Below are 20,228 nucleotides of genomic sequence, written 5' to 3' on the forward strand. Positions count from 1 at the left end.
CCTGCACTCTGGCTCCGTCGGCAGTAAGAGGCTTGTCGCCTTCACAGAGATATTTACGGGGTGTTATGTCGATAGTGAAGGGGGCAGGAGGAGCTTGGAGACACCCACGGCTTTTCACCCAGCTGCTCCTAAGTCGTCCGCTAGGATTTGCTGGAACCAGGTGCCTGGCCCGGCCCCAGGGAGGACTGAGGTGCCCGGCCGGGCCGGGCTTCACTTCCGGGCACGGCGTGGCCGGGCCCATCGGTGCTGTGCAAGGTGGCCGGGGTCTTCCCGGTCTGGTTTTCTCGTGTTCAGGTTTCCTTACGGCCTTGTGCCCCTGGGCCAGCCAAGCCCGCACCTCGGGGTTTGTTGTACCAGAGGCTGACCTCGTCAGTCCTGTCCTGCCTGATGTCTCCCCCCTCACGAGTCTCCAGGTCAAAGTCAGAGCAAGGTGGCTGCCCTCCTGCCGGAGTTGCAGTGCCGTTAGCTTTGCCCCGCGGGAGAAGTCTCTCATCTGGAGCTGACATTGAGAAGGTGCAGTTGAATGAAATGAGCCCAACCAGACAGCTCCCTCCTCGTTGTGTCCCAGCCGCCCTCCCTGGGGAACCCTGAGTTGACTGTGGTCGTCCTCCGTGCGTTCCTTCTGAGAGCCCGGGACACGACTGTAATCATGTCAGCGTCAGCTGGCGGGCACGGTCCCCCTAAAGGAGTATTTGATTCGGGCAAGCAGATAACCAACTCAGGCACTCGGAAATTCCAGAAATACCTTTGATGGTTTTTCAGTCTTCGTTTTGGGAGGAATGACAAGCAGGTATTTCCTAGAAATGTCCTGAAAGTTCTTGAACGCTGTTAAGGGGTTGGTTAGTTGGGGTCCTTATTTCTTACACCTGTTGGACGACGACGTCGCTCAGGCAGTGCTGGGAGCTCCTCAGAGGACGCGTAACGTCTGCTGTTGTGCGTGGTGCCTGTGGTCGGTCGGTGACAGGGCCACCACTCAGGCCTCCCACCAGCCTCTTCCCCAGGAACCCCTCCTGGCACAACGGAGCCTCTAGAACCCTGCTCCGGTGCTGCCCGCCTTGAGTGCCTGGGGCCCCGGGTGGTCTCAGGTGCGAGTTCTGGACCCCTCACCTGGTTGAAGCCATATGTTGGGACCCCACCACTGCCCGATTCTTAGACTCTAGTGTGGGTGCCGAGACCTGTGGAGAGGGGCCTGGAACGTACAGGAAGCTGGGCCTCTGCGTGATTCTGATTGGCCAGGTCCGACAGGTAGGGAGAGGGCTTAACCTCTCCTCCCACCACAGAGGCTTCTGGTCTGCACACCCTTGAGACCACTGCAGTGCAGGGGAGGGAAGGGGCCTTTTGTGGCCATCACTGTACCTTGGGGCCAGTGGCAGTGGGGCCACGCAAGGTGAATGGGCCTGAGGGACCATGGTATCTTCTAGAAGAATCGTGCTGGGGGCCAGGGCACGAGGAGCTGTCTGCCCAGAAGTTATTCAGAATCTTTCTCTGTGAGCATCAGAACTGCTAAGACTCACCGGTTCCATTCTATCTCTTTCAGATTTGCTTCAAAATGTATCTGTTGTAGAAATCAGCCAATTTGGGGGCGCCTGGGTGGCGCAGTCGGTTAAGCGTCCGACTTCAGCCAGGTCACGATCTCGCGGTCCGTGAGTTCGAGCCCCGCGTCGGGCTCTGGGCTGATGGCTCGGAGCCTGGAGCCTGTCTCCGATTCTGTGTCTCCCTCTCCCTCTGCCCCTCCCCCGTTCATGCTCTGTCTCTCTCTGTCCCAAAAATAAATAAACGTTGAAAAAAAAATTTTTTTTAGAAATCAGCCAATTTTTTTTTTTTTTAATTTTTTTTTTCAACGTTTATTTATTTTTGGGACAGAGAGAGACAGAGCATGAACGGGGGAGGGGCAAAGGGAGAGGGAGACACAGAATCGGAGACAGGCTCCAGGCTCCGAGCCATCAGCCCAGAGCCCGACGCGGGGCTCGAACTCACGGACCGCGAGATCGTGACCTGGCTGAAGTCGGACGCTTAACCGACTGCGCCACCCAGGCGCCCCAAAATCAGCCAATTTTGTAGACGGCACAGCCGTGGTCCAAACACAGCAAAGTGGGAGGAGCAGACACACTCTTTTTAAAAAACAAACAAACCAACTTTTACTATTTTTTCTTCCTGGTAGTACATTTTCTTTTCTCATTTTTTCTTTTCTTTTTTTTTTAATGTTTATTTATTTTTGAGACAGAGAGACACAGAGCGTGAGCAGGGGAGGGGCAGAGAGAGAGGGAGGCACAGAATCCGAAGCAGGCTCCAGGCTCTGAGCTGTCAGCACAGAGCCCGACGCGGGGCTTGAACTCACGAACCGTGAGATCATGACATGAGCCGAAGTCGGACGCTTCACTGACTGAGCCACCCAGGCGGCCCCTTTTCTCATTTTTTCTTGAGCTCGCAGTACGGTTGATTTCTTTTCTGTGCACCAACTGGGCCTGGGGACCGTTGACGGAGGCCCGGGAAGCATGTGGGTGTGAATGGGTGGGCGCGAGGGGCTCAGGTCGGCTCTCGTCACCGGATGTTGTCAGCAGATTTTTCAAAACCGCTCTCGTAACGAACAAGGTCGAGTGTAAACACACTTAATCACACGTGGGGAACTTTCAGGTCCCCATTTTAATGACCCTGGCATTTTTGCTGGCATCTTCTGGTACGTGAGAAAAATCAGCCCGGCTCACGTACGGTTTACCTACATTCAAACAGCAGTCTTCGGTGCGCAGCTCAGAGTTTCGACAGAGGCGTGCAGTTGTGTGAGCCGTGCCACCGTTGAGATAGAGAGCATCCTTATCACCCCTGCGGCTCTGCGCTGGGGCCCTGGCCACCAGCAGGATGACCCTGCCCCTGCCCCTGCCCCTGTCCGTGTCTTCTGCTCCTCAGAAAGGCCCCGCGTTCTCACACGGGCGAGGTCCTACTGTGCGTGGCGTCTGTCGCTTGCTTTCGTTTCCCTGTGGGCTTGTAACTCACCAGGCCTTCTTCTTCTTCTTTTTTTAAATGTTTGTTCATTTTGGGGAGGACGCAAGTAGGGGAGGGGCAGAGAGGAGGGGACGGAGGATCCAAAGCGGGCTCCGCGCCCACAGGCTTGTGGCAGTGAGTCCCCAACGCGGGCATTGAACTCATGTACCGCGAGTGAGATCAGGACCTGAGCTGAAGCTGGACGCTCAACAAACTGAGCCACCCAGGAGCCCCCTGTCTTCTCTTTTTAATGTTTATTTATTTTTGAGAGAGAGAGAGCGGGAGAGGGGCAGAAAGAGGGAGAGAGAGGATCCGAAGCAGGCCCTGCGCTGACAGCGGTGAGCCTGACACGGGCTCGAACTCACGAACCACAAGATCATGACCTGAGCCAAAGTCAGACGCCTAACTGACTGAGCCACCCAGACGCCCCTTGTCTTTTTTAAAAAATGTTTATTTATTTTAAGAGAGAGAGAGTGCAGGAGAGGGACCGAGAGAGAGACAGAAAGAGAGAGAGAGTGCAGGGGAGGGACCGAGAGAGAGACAGAGAAAGAGAGAGAGAGAGAATCCCACGCAAGCTCTATGCCCAGCACAGAGCGGGACGCAGGGCTTGAACCCATGAACCGAGAGAGCATGACCTGAGCCGAGATCGAGAGTGGGACACCTAACGGACCGAGGCCCCAGGCGCCCCCCGCCTAGCCCCTCTCAAGCGTTTTCTCTATCGCTCGTCTGTGGCATATTCGTGGTATTCGTGGCCGTGAGGTGTCACTGTTGCCTCGATGCTTCTTTTTTGTTGGATATTTAAGTGATGGGCAATCAAGAGCTGCCTTCTGATTGTTGGCTGATTTTTGTTCTTAAAAATCGTGATCTTTTAGGGAGAGTTTTTGGAAACCGAGTTCTTCCCCAGACGAGGGGACAGCGGCCGTGACTCGTCCTCCTAGTTAGTCCTGTTGACTATCAGCCAGGCATGTTCTCGTGTCAGGTTCATTTGAATCCCCATCACGGGGGTGGGGACCGTCCCACTGGGGATGGCGGCTCACTGGGACCAGAAGAAAGGGCCTCGACTCCGGGTGCCCTTCCAGCTGACCCCTCGGCGTCCCTTCCTGAAGCCACCACATACCCGCGTGTCCTTCGCCTCCGTAGAGCCACGTGTGTTTGGGAGGGTGAGCAAGGAGTGGGAATTCAGCTCTGGCGCCCGTTCATTCGCGGTCTCGTCCTGCCCGTCTTCACGCGGGGGACTCACAGGCAAGAGGGAGAACAGAGGGGGCTGGCCGGCCCATCCCCACGCTGCTGCCCCAGCATCCGCCCTGGGGAGTTCGGGCCGTTTCAGTGCAGCATTTTCCCTCCTTGTTACTTTAGGAGGACGCGCAGAATACACACCAGCGGTTGTAGCAGTGGCCTGCTGCGGTCTTTCGCTTTCGTTCTTCTTTGGAAGCTTTTGCACGTTTTTGCTACGGAGAGAGGCGTGCGTTGTCCTGGGGCCGAATGCACGTGCAATGGCAGCTCTGGGTGATTTTTTCCAAGAACCCAGGAGTTTGCTGCACGCGTGGCCCTTGGGGTGACGCGATAGGTCGTGCGGTGCAGTGGCCGAGTGGCGCTGGTGGCGAGGGCTCGTGGCCCCAGACCAGCCCCGGCGGCTGCCCGATGGCACCACGAACGGAGGCTCGCTTAGAGCATCCCCTTCTTTGAGGTCCCACGGGAGCGTCAGTAATGTTTTTAAAAGGAGGCCCCAGTTCCCCTCTTCACAGGCAGGGCCTCCCCTGTGCCGTGAACCGTCCCCAGATTTCTTTGGCGTGTGAGGAAGAGGGACCACGGGGGCTGCTCGGTGGCCACCTGCCCTGGGTAGTAGCCGTTGAAATTCTAGTGCAAAGTAAACAAAACTAAACACTCGAACCCACGGGGGCAGTAGCCACACGTGGCCGGCACCCCAGACACGCCGTGATTTCAGAGCCCTGGTGTCATCACAGAAAGTTGTGTTGGCCGACCTCCAGCGGGAGGTGCGGGCCGGGGCCACAGTGACGGCCTGTTTCGGGCTCTGCCGTCTCTCGTGGGAGCCAGGAAGAGGTTGAGGAGTTCCGTTTAATCTGCAGGGTGCGGTTTTTTTTTTTTTTTCCCTCGGTCTTGTAAGGGATGCGTGTGGTCCCACCGGTCTGGCTTCTCGGAGGAGGTCCTGCGTCTGTAACCCGTGACGGATCCCTCGTCGGGCCGCTCCGGCCCCCCCCCTCTGTGCTCAGTTTCCTCCCCCGTGAAATGGGCACACCCATGGGGACCGAAGGCATCCACGCACGCAGGGCTCCGGGAATGGCAGCTGGAACGCCGAACGTGCCGAGCCGTGGTGGAGGGGGGTGTGCGGACAGGCCCGTCCCCCGCGGCCCTGGGCCCTGGGGGCGCGAGCTGCTGTGGGTCACCCTTGCCCCTGCTCTCTCGAAGCTGCAGGCAGCCCCGGAGGCGGCGCCACGGTGGAGCGGGAGCCCAGCCAGTGGGCGTGCAAGGTGTGTTCTTCCACCTTCCTGGAGCTGCAGCTCCTGAACGGTAAGCCCGGCGCGCGCGCCCCGGGGCGGGGCGACCACCGTGCTGGCACGTCCACGCCGTCCCTGTGCACACGTGGCGACGCGCGGCCGGCCGGATGTGAGCGGCCGCGTGGACCCCAGCCGCGTCCCCAGAGCCACACGCGTCAGCCCCCCAGGCCCTCCTCACGGGGCCTCCTCCGCACCTGCTGTGGCACGTAGCCTCGACCTCCCCGCTGCGCGCCTGGGGTCCCTTGGGGTCTCTGTGTCATCCAGGCTTTCCAAGTGTCCCCAGCCAGGTGGGCTCAGGGCCGCCTAGTTCCGCCGTGTGGCCCAGGTGCCAGGCCCTTCCTGTAGCATGCGTCACGTTACTTGCTGTGTTTGCTTTTTAATTTTCTTTCCCTCCCACGACCCAGCTCCTTGGGGGCACTCCCCCGGCACAAGTGGCCCTAAATACGGCACAGGGAAGTGACGACCGCTTTGCGCCGAAGGCCTGTGCTGAGCCCGTTGAGATCACGGCGGGGGGAATCGCCCCTGGCCCAGCCGTGGGCCCAGGCACCCTCGGCCCCTGGGCCGTCCGTCCCCTTATGCCTGGTGGGCCGCCCCTCCCCCTCCCTGATGCTGCCCCGCCGTCCGGCCGGCCTGAGCCGTGCTTACCTCCGTGGTTAGGCCCTGTCTGTTCTTGAGCTCCGTAGCCACCCCTGCCTGCCTGTTCCCTGTGGTTTCGTCGTTCTCTCTCCTTGGGAGGTCTCGGGGGGCTTTCCTCAGTTGAGAGGAGAGCAAAAGGGTTTTTATTTATTTTTTATTTTATTTTATTTTTTTTGCAAAAGGGTTTTTAAAGACCATTTAGTTGTCACGCGCGGAATTACTTCCCTTCAGAGGCCGCGTTTTTGAGTAATTGTATCACGAATTCACCATATAAGTTAAAGAACGTAAGTGAGCGTAAGGAGGAAAGGGAACAGCCCTGCCTGGAATGTCACCGTCCAGAGGCAGCCACGTTACCATGTCGGTGCACCCTTGCCCAGCACTTGCTTGCACCGGCGTGTGCTCGCATGCCTGTGTGTTTCATAAAGCCGTGTGCGTGGGCGCGTGCTGAACTGGCCCTCTTTTTACCACCTAATTTGCTTTTTAAGTAGTAGTCATGTTTGGCGCAGTGAAAATGCTTTTTTTTTGCGAGAGCAGTGGAAATAGTTAATTTGCCCATAAGAGGACACACGGTCAGCAAATGAAGTTAAAACCAGACAGACAGAACGGGGGGCGGGGAGAGGAAGTGGGCACACCGCCGGCTGCCTCAGTGTCCGCGTGCATGTGCTCCCCTCTCCCGCAGAGCATCTGCTGGGTCACCTGGAACAAGCCAAAAGCCTTCCCCCGGCCGGCCAGCACGAAGCCGCTCCCGAGAAGGAAGCAGACGTGCCCCGGGGGGAGCCTCCTGCAGTGCCCAAGAGTGTCGGTGCCACCAAAGAGCAGAAGAAAAAGCCTCGAAGAGGGAGAAAACCCAAAGCATCAAAACCTGAGCAGCCACTAGACATTATAGAAGGCAAAGAGCCAGCAGGTGAGGGCTGGGCCTAGGAAGGGGAGCCAGCAGGCGGGGGTGGCCCTGGGAGGGGGAGCCAGCAGGCGGGGGTGGCCCTGGGAGGGGGAGCCAGCAGGCGGGGTGGCCCTGGGAGGGGGAGCCAGCAGGCGGGGGTGGCCCTGGGAGGGGGAACCAGCAAGTGAGAACACTTAGGATACACAAGGCACACAGAGGGGAACCTGGCCTTTCCCTTTCCCTCTAAATCAGTTCTTTTAGAGCACAATTCCTGTATAAACATGGTTACCACTGCAAAGTGTGCAGGTTGTGAATGTTGACAAGGGGCCCGCCTGTGTCACGAGTGCCCCGTCAGGACAGAGAACCTTACCATCTCCCAGACTTTCTTCCTTGTCTGCGTGACTTAGCCTTGTCCGTCCTGGGATTTCACGTGAATCCCTCTTTCTGTGCCCAGCGTCTTACATGCGGCGTGTGGAGTGAGACCCACCCACTAGGGTTTCTGGCGTGGGTTCACCGTGTGAAAGCCCGGCCGTCCACTCCCCTGTCGCCTGGGCCCGAGGCCTGCTCCCGTTCTCCGTGATGGTATCCCCGGTTGAGTTTGGAGGGACCCTGACCCACTCTCTGGGGTGCGCAGGGCCTGCACCCCCTCGGTCCTCTCATGACTTCTGCCAGCACGGCCTGGTGCCAGCAGACCCCTGGGGGGGGTCTCACATGTAAGGACGAGCTGTGACGCTGGGGCTGGGTCCCCTCGCTGCCTTCGTGTTGACCGCTGAGAGCTTTCCTTTGCTGTCTGGTAGAGCCCCGGTTTTCTTTCCTGAGAACGAGAGGAAATGCTGCTTCTTTCCCAGAATGAAAAAGAATTCAGAGAGCAGCCTTCACCCAATACGGGCTCACCGTGAGTCTTCTGCAGCCAGCTCTCGGTCCGTGTTCTGGTCGGAACTGAGAGATGGGCAGGCGGCTTCGACTTGCCCTGCGCAGCGTCTCTGTCTCTCCCTAAACAGGTGGAGAAGACGAGAGGGGAGCTGAGAGCTCTAAGTGGTTCTTTCCCTCATTGTTAGTTGCATTAGGAAGACGTGTAGCAGGTAAAGTGGCAGAAGCCACCGTGTTACCTTCCCGTGGTTCATTGTCCGGAGGTTCGGGCCAGGACACCTGTTACCGTAATCATTTGGCGTTTGGCCCTCCTAGAACACGATGGTCCGCTTTTGAACATACTCAGGGTGGCCGGTCTGGTTTTAAAAGTCAGTGTTTCCGAATCTCCGTTAGGACTAAGTAAGTTGAAAGATCCCGTTACGTATCACGATGTTTTGTTTGGGGACTGAGATCGCGGCCTAACCGCTCTGCTTTTAGAAAAGATCACAAATTATAACTTCAGTTTCGAGCTGAGAGTAACGTTTTGCTCTTTCGAAACCGGTAGCTACGTGGATCCCGCCACGTCGCTAGTCTTCTTTCCTTTCTTCCTCCCGCGTGCGTCTCGCAACGCGTGTCTACGACGTGGGCCTGGCTGCGGTCCGCTCGGGTGCGTTGTCTGGTTTGGCCGTGTCCCGTCCCCCGCCCTGGCGATGACACGGCTGTCGCGTCCCCTTCACGCAGAGCAAGTGGCGGAGATCGTCACCGAGGTCCCTCCGGATGAGCCAGCGACGGCGGCACCGGACGAGCGGATCATGGAGCTGGTTCTGGGGAAGCTGGCCACCACCACCGGTGACGCCGCTTCAGTCCCAAAGTGAGTCCTGCTGAGGCTCCCGGGGCGGCCGTGTGGACGGCAGGTGCCCCCGGGCGGGGAGGCGCCCCTCCTGGGGGAAAGAAGCGGGTGTCCTTGGGGAACGGCAGGATCCTTCCAGAACTCGGGAGCGTGATGCCACGTCCGCTGTGAAGACAGTTAAAAGCGGTTGTGTGTGTGTGTGTGTGTGTGTGTGTGGTGAACTGTACGTCGCGGACGGTTGACCATCTGAACCTCTCCTGGGTGCACAGTTCGGTGCCATTAAGTGCACCCGCGCTCTGTGCAGCCTCCAGCCGCGTCCGTCTCTGGAACTTTCCATCCTCCCGGACTGAAACTCTGTCCTCATGGAACGCTAACTCCCCATGTCCCTCTCCCCCCACCCCGGCACCCCCTCCCGTCCCTGTCTCCGTGAAGACGGACGTACCTTGTGTGAGGTCCCGGCCTGGGCGCTGGCATGCGATGCCGGCCCCTTTGTGACGGCCCGTGGCGCTCCGCATGCCGTGCTCGAGGCTCATCCAGCAGGTGTCAGATTGTCCTTCCATCTCGAGGCTGGCATCCCATCCCGTAGACAGATTCCTCCATCAGTGGGCACCTGGGATCCTCCCACCGTTCGGCTGTTGGGAACAGTGCTGCTGTCACAGAAGTTTCTGTACATGTAACACCTTGTTGTTTTTCTTTTCCTTCTCTTTTCTTTTCTTTTCTTTTCTTTTCTTTTCTTTTTTCTTTTTTTTTCTTTTTTCTTTTCTTTTTTCTTTTCTCTTCTCTTGCTCTCTTTTCTCTTTTCTCTTTTCTTTTTTCTTTTTTTCTTTTCTCTTCTCTTTTCTTCTTTTCTTTTCTTTTCGTGAACAAGGAAAATATTTTGTATTCTAGTTGTCATTCCTGGATAAATCTTTGCTCTGACGCGGAATAAGCTGATGCTGATTTCTTTTCGGGCTTTTTTGGAGTGCCTCTTAACGTTCTCACGATGTGCCTGGCCCCGTTTGATCCCGGAGCCCGTGCAGACCGGGGCCACCTGTTCGTTAACCTACCCTGTCTGACTGCCCAGAGGACTTCTGTGGCTTGCCGTCAGAAAGACATTTAAAAGGGAGAAGAAATTTTTAAAAATCAGGGTCAGAGAAAGTACAAAACAGAGCAGAGGCCAGGCCAGGCGAGAGAAACGGGGATCTTCCCGGGGCATCATCTGAGAGCTTCCTGGTGGCCAGAGTGAAAATGCAGTCAGGAGCATGGCCATGCTGGACGATCAAGCGGTGTCTCCCGTGCAGATTCCCCTGACGCCGGGGTGGTGCCCGAATGCCTTCCCTCCTTCCTCGCGGCGAGCTAGGAAGGTTTGGAAGAGCCCTTTCCGAGATGGCGGTGACCTCGCGCTTCCTCCCCAACGACGCAGTGTGCCCCCTGTCTCACCAGGTGTCTGTCTGACCCGGCAGGTTCCCGCATCATCCGAGCGCCGCCATCACCCTCAAGAGGAGTCTCATTCTGTCCAGCCGGCACGGCATCCGCAGGAAGCTCGTCAGGCAGCTGGGGGAGCACAGGCGGGTGTACCAGTGCAGCGTCTGCAGCAAGATCTTCCAGAACAGCAGCAACCTGAGCAGGCACGTGCGCTCGCACGGTGAGTCCCCGCGGGACGCCCGCCTCGGGGCGGGGACCGGGCTGCCCCGGCCGGGGGAGAGGTGGCCGTGGACCCGGTTGGGGGGGGGGGGAGGGGCGGGCGGGCGCAGCCCCGGTAATGCCCGGAGTCGTGAAGTAGCGTTTCGTCGGTTGGCTCCTAGGTGACAAGCTGTTTAAATGTGAGGAATGTGCCAAGTTGTTCAGCCGCAAGGAGAGTCTGAAGCAGCACGTCTCCTACAAGCACAGCAGGAACGAGGTGCGCGGGGCCCGGGCTCTCGTGCTGGTTGTGGAGGTGCAGCGGGCGATCGGCAGGGAGACGGGGTCCCCGGGGAGGGGGAGGAGGGGCAGCGGGGTGGGGGGGGGGGACGGGAGGAGCGGGGAGGGGCCCCTGGGCCGGCGTTCGCCCTGCGGTACCCAAACGGGGATTCTTCCAGGGCAATTGGACGGCGAGGATAAGAGCTTGCTCGTGTTCCTAAATCTTGTAGGAGAGTAGTGGGCAGGGACGTAGAGCAGGACGGTGACGTAGACCAGGGCAACGACATAGAGCAGGACAGGAATGGGGACCAGGAGGGTGACATAGAGCAGGCTTACGGCAGAGACAGGACGGCAAAGTAGACCAGGGCGGGGACGGAGACCTTACCCACCGGGACGTGGCGAGAGGCAGGTCGGGGGCGCGTCCTGAGGTGGAGCTGCCCCCTGCCCCTGCCCCTCAACAGCGCTCCCCTGTCGCCAGGTGGACAGTGAGTACAGGTACCGCTGCGGCACCTGCGAGAAGACGTTCCGCATCGAGAGCGCCCTCGAGTTCCACAACTGCAGGACAGGTGAGCGGGCGCCCCCTCGCGGCGCTTCTCGCCGGCTGGACGGAAGCCGGGCGCTTCGGAACCAGCCGGTGCACTTGCGGCCCCTCCCTCCGTTCGCAGCCCCTCGAAGCGGTCGTTACTGATTCTGAAGGAGCCGCGGGTGGAAGCGGCCTCTTGGTCTCCGGGGGAGGCTGTGCCTGCCCCCTCCCCCACCCCACCCCCAGGCTGTCCCGAGAACGGTGGGAGGTGGGCCGAGAGGCGCGGGGTGCTCCCGGACCGCGTGAGACATTCCTGGAGGCGTGGGGTGGGGGGTGGGGGGCGACAGCGTCAGGACGGGGGCTCCGCCTCACTGGCTGGAAGGCCCTCCCTCCGCCGGCCACCCTCCGTTACCCGCCGAGCCTGCCGGCCTCCGGGACCGTGGTGCCGCCGTGCATTGACCGGTTCTGCTCCGAGCCCGTTCTGTCCGCGGGTCCTGAAAGCGCAGGACTCACTCACTCACTCGTGTGTGTCGCACGCTTGCCCGGGCCTTGAGCCCGGGGGGCCTCTGTGGGCCTGGGTGCGCGTCTCAGGCCCTGGCTGAGCTCAGGCTCCCACCAGAAGGGAGTAGACAGAGCACTGGGTGGGTGACAGCGGGGGTGACAGACAGCGGGGCGTCCTAGCACAGCCGAGAAGGGGAGGTGACGGGTGAGTCCCAGCACAGCCGAGAAGGGGGCTGACGGGGGAGTCCCAGCACAGCCGAGAAGGGGGCTGACGGGGCGTCCCAGCACAGCCGAGAAGGGGTGCCCAGCAGCAGGCGGCTCAGACACCTGCTACCTTGGCCTTTGGTTCCGAACCCCTTTCCTGTTGGCCCCTCCGTGCACCCCTTGTACCTGTGGGCTGGTTCTCACGTCCCGTCTCAGACCCTTTAAGCAGTTTTAGGTAAACCTCCACCGCCTGTCCCACAGGGCAGCTCCTACTCCCAGGCATCTGCTGGGTCCTGTCCTGTGCTCGGGCCTGGAGCCCTGGCTTGTTTGTCCACGGCACCCCGTGTGGCCACCTGCTCCTGTGACGGGGCTTTTCCGAGGGCACGCGAGTCTCGTTTTTCCTGAGCTCCACCTGCTCCGCACCGTCCACGGCATGAAGTGGTGGCCCCGGAAGCTTCCAGGCACACATGCATTCTGAGCTGTGCACCCCAGGAGTGCCCTCAAATCTGGGCCCCCCCCCCAGCTTTTTCGACGGATGCAGCACCTGTCAGGAGCCTAAGCTGCGTTCGTGGCCAGAGTCAGGATGGCGCCCCATGTGGCCACCTGCGGCTCTGCAGGAGTGCGGAGCGATGTCCCCATGCCCTCCGGTGTCTGGTGGGGTAGCCTCAAGACAGGGGGACAAGTTGGCCTCCTTTTATCTGACAAATGAAACAAAGTAACAAAAGGAGTCAGAACAGCTATCGGTACACGTCAAATAAAGGGCCTGTTAAACCAGGCGTTTCTTTCTTTTCATTATATAGAATTAACCGCAGCAGTGAATTAAGGTGCATCTTCTCTCTAATCTCCAAAGTTAGAAGTTTCCGATGGAAACCAAAGAATAACAGGGCACCTGGGTGGCTCAGTCGGTTAAGCGTCCCTCTTCGGCTCAGGTCATGATCTCGCGGTTCGTGGGTTCGAGCCCTGCATCGGGGGCCTGGAGCCTGCTTCGGATTCTGTGTCTCCCTCTCTCTCTGCCCCTCCCCTGCTTGCTCGCTCGCTCTGTCTCTCTCAAAAATAAACATTAAAAAAATTTTAAAAAAAGAAAACAAAGAACAACTTGGAGACTAGCTCATTTGTGTCATAGGTCGTTTGCATACCGTCTACTTTTCTCCATCATTCAAGTTAGGAGAATGTGTCTTCCATAGACCGTTAAACCAAGGAGTTGTACGAATGGGGAGAAGCTTATGGACGTGTAGACTTAGAGAACAGTGTGGGTTCACGTCCAAGCGCCCCACCCCGTCCAGCGCAGCTGTCCCAGAAACCCACCATCCCATGTCCTGGTGCATCAGGTCCCAAGTAGCAGGCATTTGCTCTTAGTTGCTGCATTTTGTTGAAACATAAATGCAGACTTGGTGGCAGAAAGTGGCCGTTGGGACCAGGCGCCCATCTGGACTCCTGCACTGGTGACCTGTGTGTGCCCCGGCAGGAAAAGCCACCTGCACTGTGGCAGCCTGGTCCCAGTCAGCTGAGCTGTCGAGAACAGTTAGGAGTACAGGCACCGGGTGGCACTTGTGACAGAGAAAGCTGACCCCCGGGGACAGTGCTGCGCCTTCTGCGGCTCTCAGACCCCAGGACTCGGGCCACCTGCCTGGGAGGGAGGCTCAGCTGTGCTGCTTAGTCCCAGCCCAGAAGTGGTGTGGGGGTGGGGTGGGGAGTGGGGGGGGTGCCTGCTAAAGAGGCATCTAGAACAAGACAGGCCTGCGAGCGGTGGCGGAAATCGGGCATTTGTGTGGGTGGGGTGGGAAGGTGGCAGAGAAGGGCAGGTGACAGGTGGGCTGCAGAGGAGCAGGTGGAGGCTCAGCCTTGGGGCGGGAAGGATGCAGGTTGGGGGTTGGGGCTGCAGTCGGGGTGGGTGGAGGGTGGGGGCCAAGCCAGTGGCAGTTCAGCCCTCTCTGCTGCAGAATCACACCCGGATGACCGGAGGCAGGTGGTTGGGGAGGGGAGGGGGCCTGTGGGTGTGGTGACGGTGACAGAGAGGAGCTGGTGTCTGTCTTCCCCGGCGAGGAGCAGCTGGTTCAGCCCTGGGCTCCCGCAGCGCAGACGATGGCTTTTCGTGGCCGTGTGGCCCTCGTGCGCCTCTGCCTGTCACCGGGGCCTCCTTGCCATTCTCACGGCCGGGATGCCGATCCTGCAGTCGGTGTCATTTACCTAAAAGTTGCCGTGTGTCTGCTTGCTCTCTGGACAGATGACAAGACGTTCCAATGTGAGATGTGTTTCAGATTCTTCTCCACCAACAGTAACCTCTCCAAGCACAAGAAGAAGCACGGGGACAAGAAGTTTGCTTGTGAGGTCTGCAACAAAATGTTCTACCGCAAGGACGTCATGCTCGACCACCAGCGGAGGCACCTGGAAGGTGAGCCTGCCTGCCCTGGGTGTGAGCTCCTGGGATGGGGTGGGGCGGGCGCCTCCCCTGCGCGGTTTGGCCCCGCCCACCGTCGAGTCCTCATCCCCAGGCACAGAGAGGTACCTCGGGGCCTTAACAGTGCTGTGTGTCCGTGGGAACTCTTGGAAACATCCTAAATGTTCTGCGGTGGGGAAAGAGTCAAAAAAAAAAAAAAAAAAAAAAAGAACTGGGTTTTTTTGTTTTTAATTACTTATTTTTGAGAGAGAGAGAGAGCATGAACAAGGGAGGGGCACAGAGAGAGAGAGAGAGACACAGAATCGGAAGCGGGCTCCGGGCTCCGAGCTGTCAGCACAGAGCCCGACGCAGGGCTCGAACTCACGAACCGTGAGATCATGACCTGAGCCAAAGTCGGATGCTTAACGGACTGAGCCACCCAGGCGCCCCAAAAAATGGATTCTTTATAGGATTGAATACTCTGCACCTAATAAAGCATATACTGCTTTCAATATGACAGAGAGTAAGGGAAAAACAGCGTATGAAATTGTGTATGGGGTGTGCTTCCAGTCCTGTGCACGGAGCAAAATGTTCTGGGCAGATGCTGCTGGCTGGGGCCATAGTAGTTTCTCCCTCATTCCTCATCCTCCCTGCGGGCCCCAGATGGCCCAGACCGGTTGTAGCAGGGGAGCCGGGGGACTGCTCCTATGTGGTGGGTTCACGGGAAGCCAGGTACAAGAGGAAGACGGATGGCAGGGGGGTCGGTTCCACGGTGGGACGGGGAGTGAGAGACGATGGAAGTGAGGAGTGGGGTGGCCCCACAGGGCAGGCTCAGAGCCGCGCAGACAGGATCCCCGAGTGGGAAGACGCAGACAGCAGTCGCGGGGACGCACCCGGGCTGCGGGTGACGCCCAGACTTGGTGTCAGAGCCGGCTCAGGCAGACCCTCTTTAATTTTTTTTTTTTGATGTTTATTTGTTTTTTTTTTTTTTTCAACGTTTATTTATTTTTGGGACAGAGAGAGACAGAGCATGAACGGGGGAGGGTCAGAGAGAGAGGGAGACACAGAATCGGAAACAGGCTCCAGGCTCCGAGCCATCAGCCCAGAGCCCGACGCGGGGCTCGAACTCACGGACCGTGAGATCGTGACCTGGCTGAAGTCAGGCGCTTACCGACTGCGCCACCCAGGCGCCCCAATGTTTATTTGTTTTTGAGACAGAGAGAGAGCATGAACGGGAGGGTCAGAGAGAGAGGGAGACGCAGAATCCGAGGCAGGCTCCAGGCTCTGAGCTGTCAACACAGAGCCCGACTCGGGACTTGAACTCACAAACTGTAAGATCATGACCTGAGCCGAAGTCCGACGCTCAACCGACTGAGCCACCCAGGCGCCCCAGACAGACCCTCTTTAAATTGGCTTTCTGGTTGTGATAATCCTGGCTTTTCCTCTAGAAGCCCCTTGTCTCTTGCTGACCAGCCCTCAGTAAGTGACACTGACCAGAGCTCCTTTATAAGAAAGTCTGAAAAGAATTGCGGATGAGGTACGGGCTTGCCGAAAAAGAAAGCGGAGTCTCATGGAACTGGAACTGTTGCGCACAAAGATGTGCGTACTCCTGTCATTATGCCTCTTCGAAATAAGACGAGGCACATTCTGTATCATTTTCGCACTCCACTTTTTGACCTGGCTGTCGTTCCTGTGGCTTCAGGAGATCTCTTTCCCTCTGGGACCCGTGGGTGGTGCCCTTGGGCCTCTCCAGCCAAACCCGGTGCCCGCTTAGTGAGTGGATGGCCCTGGGCAAGCCACTGGGCCTCAGTTTCCTCACCTGTGCAGCAGGGATAGGCTTCCTGCCCGACCCTGTAGGCTGGCGGGTGGCTGAGGCAGACCCTCCCGGTAAAGCCCGTCACCATCAACGCCGCCCTCAGCGTTCCCTGACAGACGGGTGCCGGGGCTTGATTCTACCGCATTTTACAACTGACGCACCAGTCAGATTGTTTTCCGCAGGAACGAACTAACGCATTCATGGTTTTTCCTTTTTCGTTGGCTCATCGTCCAAACCACTGCTTCAGATCTGATGCGTTTTGTGCCACTGGGAGCCTTCTGGAGAATGACGTATTCATGTCCAGCTTGCTGGGTGTTCTTAAGTCCACCTCTGCACTCACACCATGGGATGCGGGAAGGTTCCAGAAGGGGTCAGCTGTGTAGAAGGAAGCGATGAGAGCCAACTTGTGTCTTTTACTCAAAGATCACCTGTTTCGTGCAAACTTCTAAAAAGCTGTGGTGATCCCAGTTATGAACAGTTACGTCTTAAAACCCCAAGGGGCTTATCGTCATTAGGCGTTCTCTCCCTGACCCTGATCAACCGATTTAACTTGCAAGGATGAATATTGGTGTCTTTTTAAGAAACAATGTCACGCCTGAGGATGCGACCTCTGCCTTGAGCCTTTGAATGGAGGGAAAGCCCTTTCTTTGGTGTCAGCACCGGCTCGCCCTTCCACACTGTAGAACTCCAAACCCACGCTGCCCTTGTGTTTCCCAACGCTGCAGAGGCACGAACCGCGTCCCTGGTTCCCGTGGGCACACGCAGCCGTTCCTTCCCTGGAGCCGGGAGGAGCCGTGGTTAGCGCGGCCGCGTCCTGTGCTGGGCGCCACTCACGCGCTCGCTGGTGCCGCTGACCCTGCCCCCACCGCCCAGGCGGCCACACTGGCCTAGTGGCAGGTGCCCGGCACGCACGCGCCGTGTGTACTCACTCTCCTGCTTGGGTGGGCGGGCATTGCAGGAGTGCGGCGGGTGAAGAGGGAGGACCTGGACGCCGGCGGCGAGAACCTGGTCCGCTACAAGAAGGAGCCCTCGGGATGCCCCGTGTGTGGCAAGGTGAGGCTCAGATATTTCTAACACTGGCTTCTTTGCTGCTTCCGACGACTTCTTGTTTTCACCCCTGTCTGCCTTGACCCGCTGCCCCCGCCCCTCCCCAGGAGCCTATCTTCCCCTCCTGTTGAGTCAGCTTCTCACCCAGCACCCCGGGTGTGGTCACGGGGTGGCTGGCCCCGGGTCACCATGAAAATAGTAGCCTCCTGTTCCTTGTGAATCGCTTCCCTTCGCTCGCCTCTCGTGTTCTCCTCCTGGAGTGGGTGGGGTCAGAAGGGCTCGGGACACCTGCGCTCTGGGTTTACGTGGCCCCCAGGACTGGCCGTCCAGACGGAGACTCTCAGGCCAGCGGGGCCCCGCAGGTGGCTTCTGCTGCTGGTTTGTCCCCTGAGCTACGTAACGGAGGCCGCGGGGCCCCCGCATCCCAGCCCGGCCCCAGCGGCCGAGGAGAGGGCAGTGCCTGTGTCTCCACCCCCATCACAGCTGGAAACAGCCGTGGACGTGGGTAGTGGACGTGACTTGTGCCGACACCCGGTGCACAGAGGACGGAATTCTTCTCTGATGCCAAGTTTCAGAAAATTGCGGCTCTTTCTGTGTTTACTGGCTTCTTCCCAGGCCCCATCCTAGTGCTGTAGTTAAGTGAGCGAGTAAAGCTGAGCAGAATCCCGCTGGTAGTGGAGACCGGAGGACGGTTAGGTCTCCGGGGTAATGTGGGCTCGTACTTAGACGACCGTTCGCTCCTGTCCGCTCGTGGGAAGTGTACCGGGGACACGTAGCGCGTCCTCGTGCCTGGTGCGGCTGGTCAGGCCCCGCTGCTCCGCCCGCAGGTGTTCTCCTGCAGAAGCAACATGAACAAGCACCTGCTGACCCACGGCGACAAGAAGTACACCTGCGAGATCTGCGGCCGCAAGTTCTTCCGCGTGGACGTGCTCAGGGACCACATCCACGTCCACTTCAAGGTGCCAGCACCGCCCTCTCCCGGGTGGCTCACGTGGACGCGTGGCGGGCCCTCGTGGTCAGCTCGGCCCCACCGCCTCTCTTCAGCTGGGCTTCTGTGACCCTCTGCTGCATCCGTCCGGAGCCCTGTCTGCAGGGCTCACAAGCAGTCCCTCCGTTCTAGGTGTTTCCCAGGGAGGGGGTCGGGGGGGGGGGGCAGCGAGGACGGGGCAGGGCTCACAAGTAGTCCCTCTGTTCTAGATGTTTCCCAGGGAGGGGGTGGGGGGGGGCAGCGAGGACGGGGCAGGGCTCACAAGCAGTCCCTCCGTTCTAGGTGTTTCCCAGGGAGGGGGTCGGGGGGGGGCAGCGAGGACGGGGCAGGGCTCACAAGCAGTCCCTCCGTTCTAGGTGTTTCCCGGGGGGGGGGGGGCAGCGAGGACGGGGCAGGGCTCACAAGCAGTCCCTCCGTTCTAGGTGTTTCCCAGGGAGGGGGTCGGGGGGGGGGCAGCGAGGACGGGGCAGGGCTCACAAGCAGTCCCTCCGTTCTAGGTGTTTCCCAGGGAGGGGGTCGGGGGGGGGCAGCGAGGACGGGGCAGGGCTCACAAGCAGTCCCTCCGTTCTAGGTGTTTCCCGGGGGGGGGGGGCAGCGAGGACGGGGCAGGGCTCACAAGCAGTCCCTCCGTTCTAGGTGTTTCCCAGGGAGGGGGTCGGGGGGGGGCAGCGAGGACGGGGCAGGGCTCACAAGCAGTCCCTCCATTCTAGGTGTTTCCCAGGGAGGGGGTCGGGGGGGGGCAGCGAGGACGGGGCAGGGCTCACAAGCAGTCCCTCCATTCTAGGTGTTTCCCAGGGAGGGGGTGGGGGGGGCAGCGAGGACGGGGCAGGGCTCACAAGCAGTCCCTCCGTTCTAGGTGTTTCCCAGGGAGTGGGTCGGGGGGGTGGGCAGCGAGGACGGGGTCGTCTTTAAGGGCAGAAGTGCCGACCCAGGCGGCAAATGAGGAAATGGTAGGTGGTGCTCAGGTCCGGTGAGGACGGTGAGCCCTCGCCGGGCTCTCGGAGCCGTCTGTCCGCCTGCCTGCAGCGCAGGACCTGTTTCCTGGCAGTCCCGGCCTCGGGCACGGGTTGGGGTTTCGCTGGGAAGGTGTGAGTCAAAGGCGGGGGGCGAGCATGAGTGTGAGGGGCTCCCCAGGGCAGGTGCTGGGCCACGTGGACTGAGCTGGGGTGGGAGGACGGACCCAAGAGTGTCCGGGAGCTTTAGTCGGAGGGGGGAGGGGCACTTAGGCTTCACTGGGACCTGGGATGCTAGTCTGCCGCCTCCTCAGCATCCACTTCTCTCCTGCCATGAAAACATGGCTTCCTGAGGATTCAGTCAGGCCCAGCGCAGGTGACGGGCCCGGCCCGGGTGCGCGCCTGTGGCTGCGCGGCTCTGGTCAGGTGCTTCTCCTCCGACAGCTCCTTCAGACGGTGTTGCTGTGTGTGTGTGTTAATGGAATAGCGGGAATTGAACTTGAGTAAGAAACAGAGCCTAGGCCCCCGTGAAAACCTCCTAGACGCGACAGCGAACTTTCCAAAGGAAGCCTGTCCACCCTTCCCAGAATCCTAAGTTTTGCTGAAAAACGAAAGCCGGCCAGCAGTGCCGTGCGCCCCTGGCGGCCTCTGGCAGGAAATGGGCCGCGCCCGGGAGCATGGAGCCCAGGTCCGCCGCAGCCGTGGGGGCGAGCAGCTGAGACGGGGAGCCGACCCCCACGCAGGCACCCCACGCCTGGCCGCCAGCTCGCGGCGCACTCAGCGGGGGGTGTGCGCGGGCCCGAGGGAGCCACAGGGGGCACGGCAGGCAGCCCCGGGTGGGACCCACTGCCTTCTCCACGTGGGCCGGCCCGGCACTGCTGGGGGGCGAGGGACCCGTCAGCGCTTCTGTGCCCGTGCGGGAAGCCGGACCTCGCGACTGCGTTTTCCAGGACATCGCGCTGATGGACGACCACCAGAGGGAGGAGTTTATCGGCAAGATCGGCATCTCCTCGGAGGAGAACGATGACAATTCGGACGCCAGCGCGGACTCCGAGCCTCACAAGTACAGCTGCAAGCGGTGCCAGGTACTCGCCACGGGCCTTCGTGCCCAGGCTGGCGGGAAGGAGGCAATTCGGGCAGAGAGATGGCGGGGCCGCTCGGGGACGGTGGGTGTGGCTCTCCCTCTTCACACGGACCGCCGTTTCAGAGCCGTCTCGTGGCTGGTCTGCGT

General features: G+C 59.6%; 1 protein-coding gene across 6 annotated transcripts in view; it reads left to right on the top strand.

The window, feature by feature from the left end:
* The window catches only part of PRDM15 (PR/SET domain 15), a 68,466-nt gene that overhangs the window by 27,471 nt on the left and 20,767 nt on the right, over window positions 1–20,228 (top strand). For 4 of the 6 annotated variants that reach the window (XM_045036576.1, XM_045036580.1, XM_045036578.1 and 1 more), the window contains 10 exons: window positions 5,407–5,508; window positions 6,811–7,035; window positions 8,602–8,731; window positions 10,153–10,334; window positions 10,495–10,589; window positions 11,067–11,154; window positions 14,041–14,208; window positions 16,968–17,062; window positions 17,884–18,015; window positions 19,948–20,082. In XM_045036576.1, coding sequence (XP_044892511.1) covers window positions 5,407–5,508; window positions 6,811–7,035; window positions 8,602–8,731; window positions 10,153–10,334; window positions 10,495–10,589; window positions 11,067–11,154; window positions 14,041–14,208; window positions 16,968–17,062; window positions 17,884–18,015; window positions 19,948–20,082 — 1,352 coding nt within the window. The remainder of the gene's footprint in view (window positions 1–5,406; window positions 5,509–6,810; window positions 7,036–8,601; window positions 8,732–10,152; window positions 10,335–10,494; window positions 10,590–11,066; window positions 11,155–14,040; window positions 14,209–16,967; window positions 17,063–17,883; window positions 18,016–19,947; window positions 20,083–20,228) is intronic. The other 2 variants (XM_045036577.1, XM_045036579.1) reach the window with 2 other exon arrangements.

This window comes from Felis catus, chromosome C2 (genome assembly GCF_018350175.1).
Source record: "Felis catus isolate Fca126 chromosome C2, F.catus_Fca126_mat1.0, whole genome shotgun sequence".
NCBI lineage: Eukaryota > Metazoa > Chordata > Mammalia > Carnivora > Felidae > Felis > Felis catus.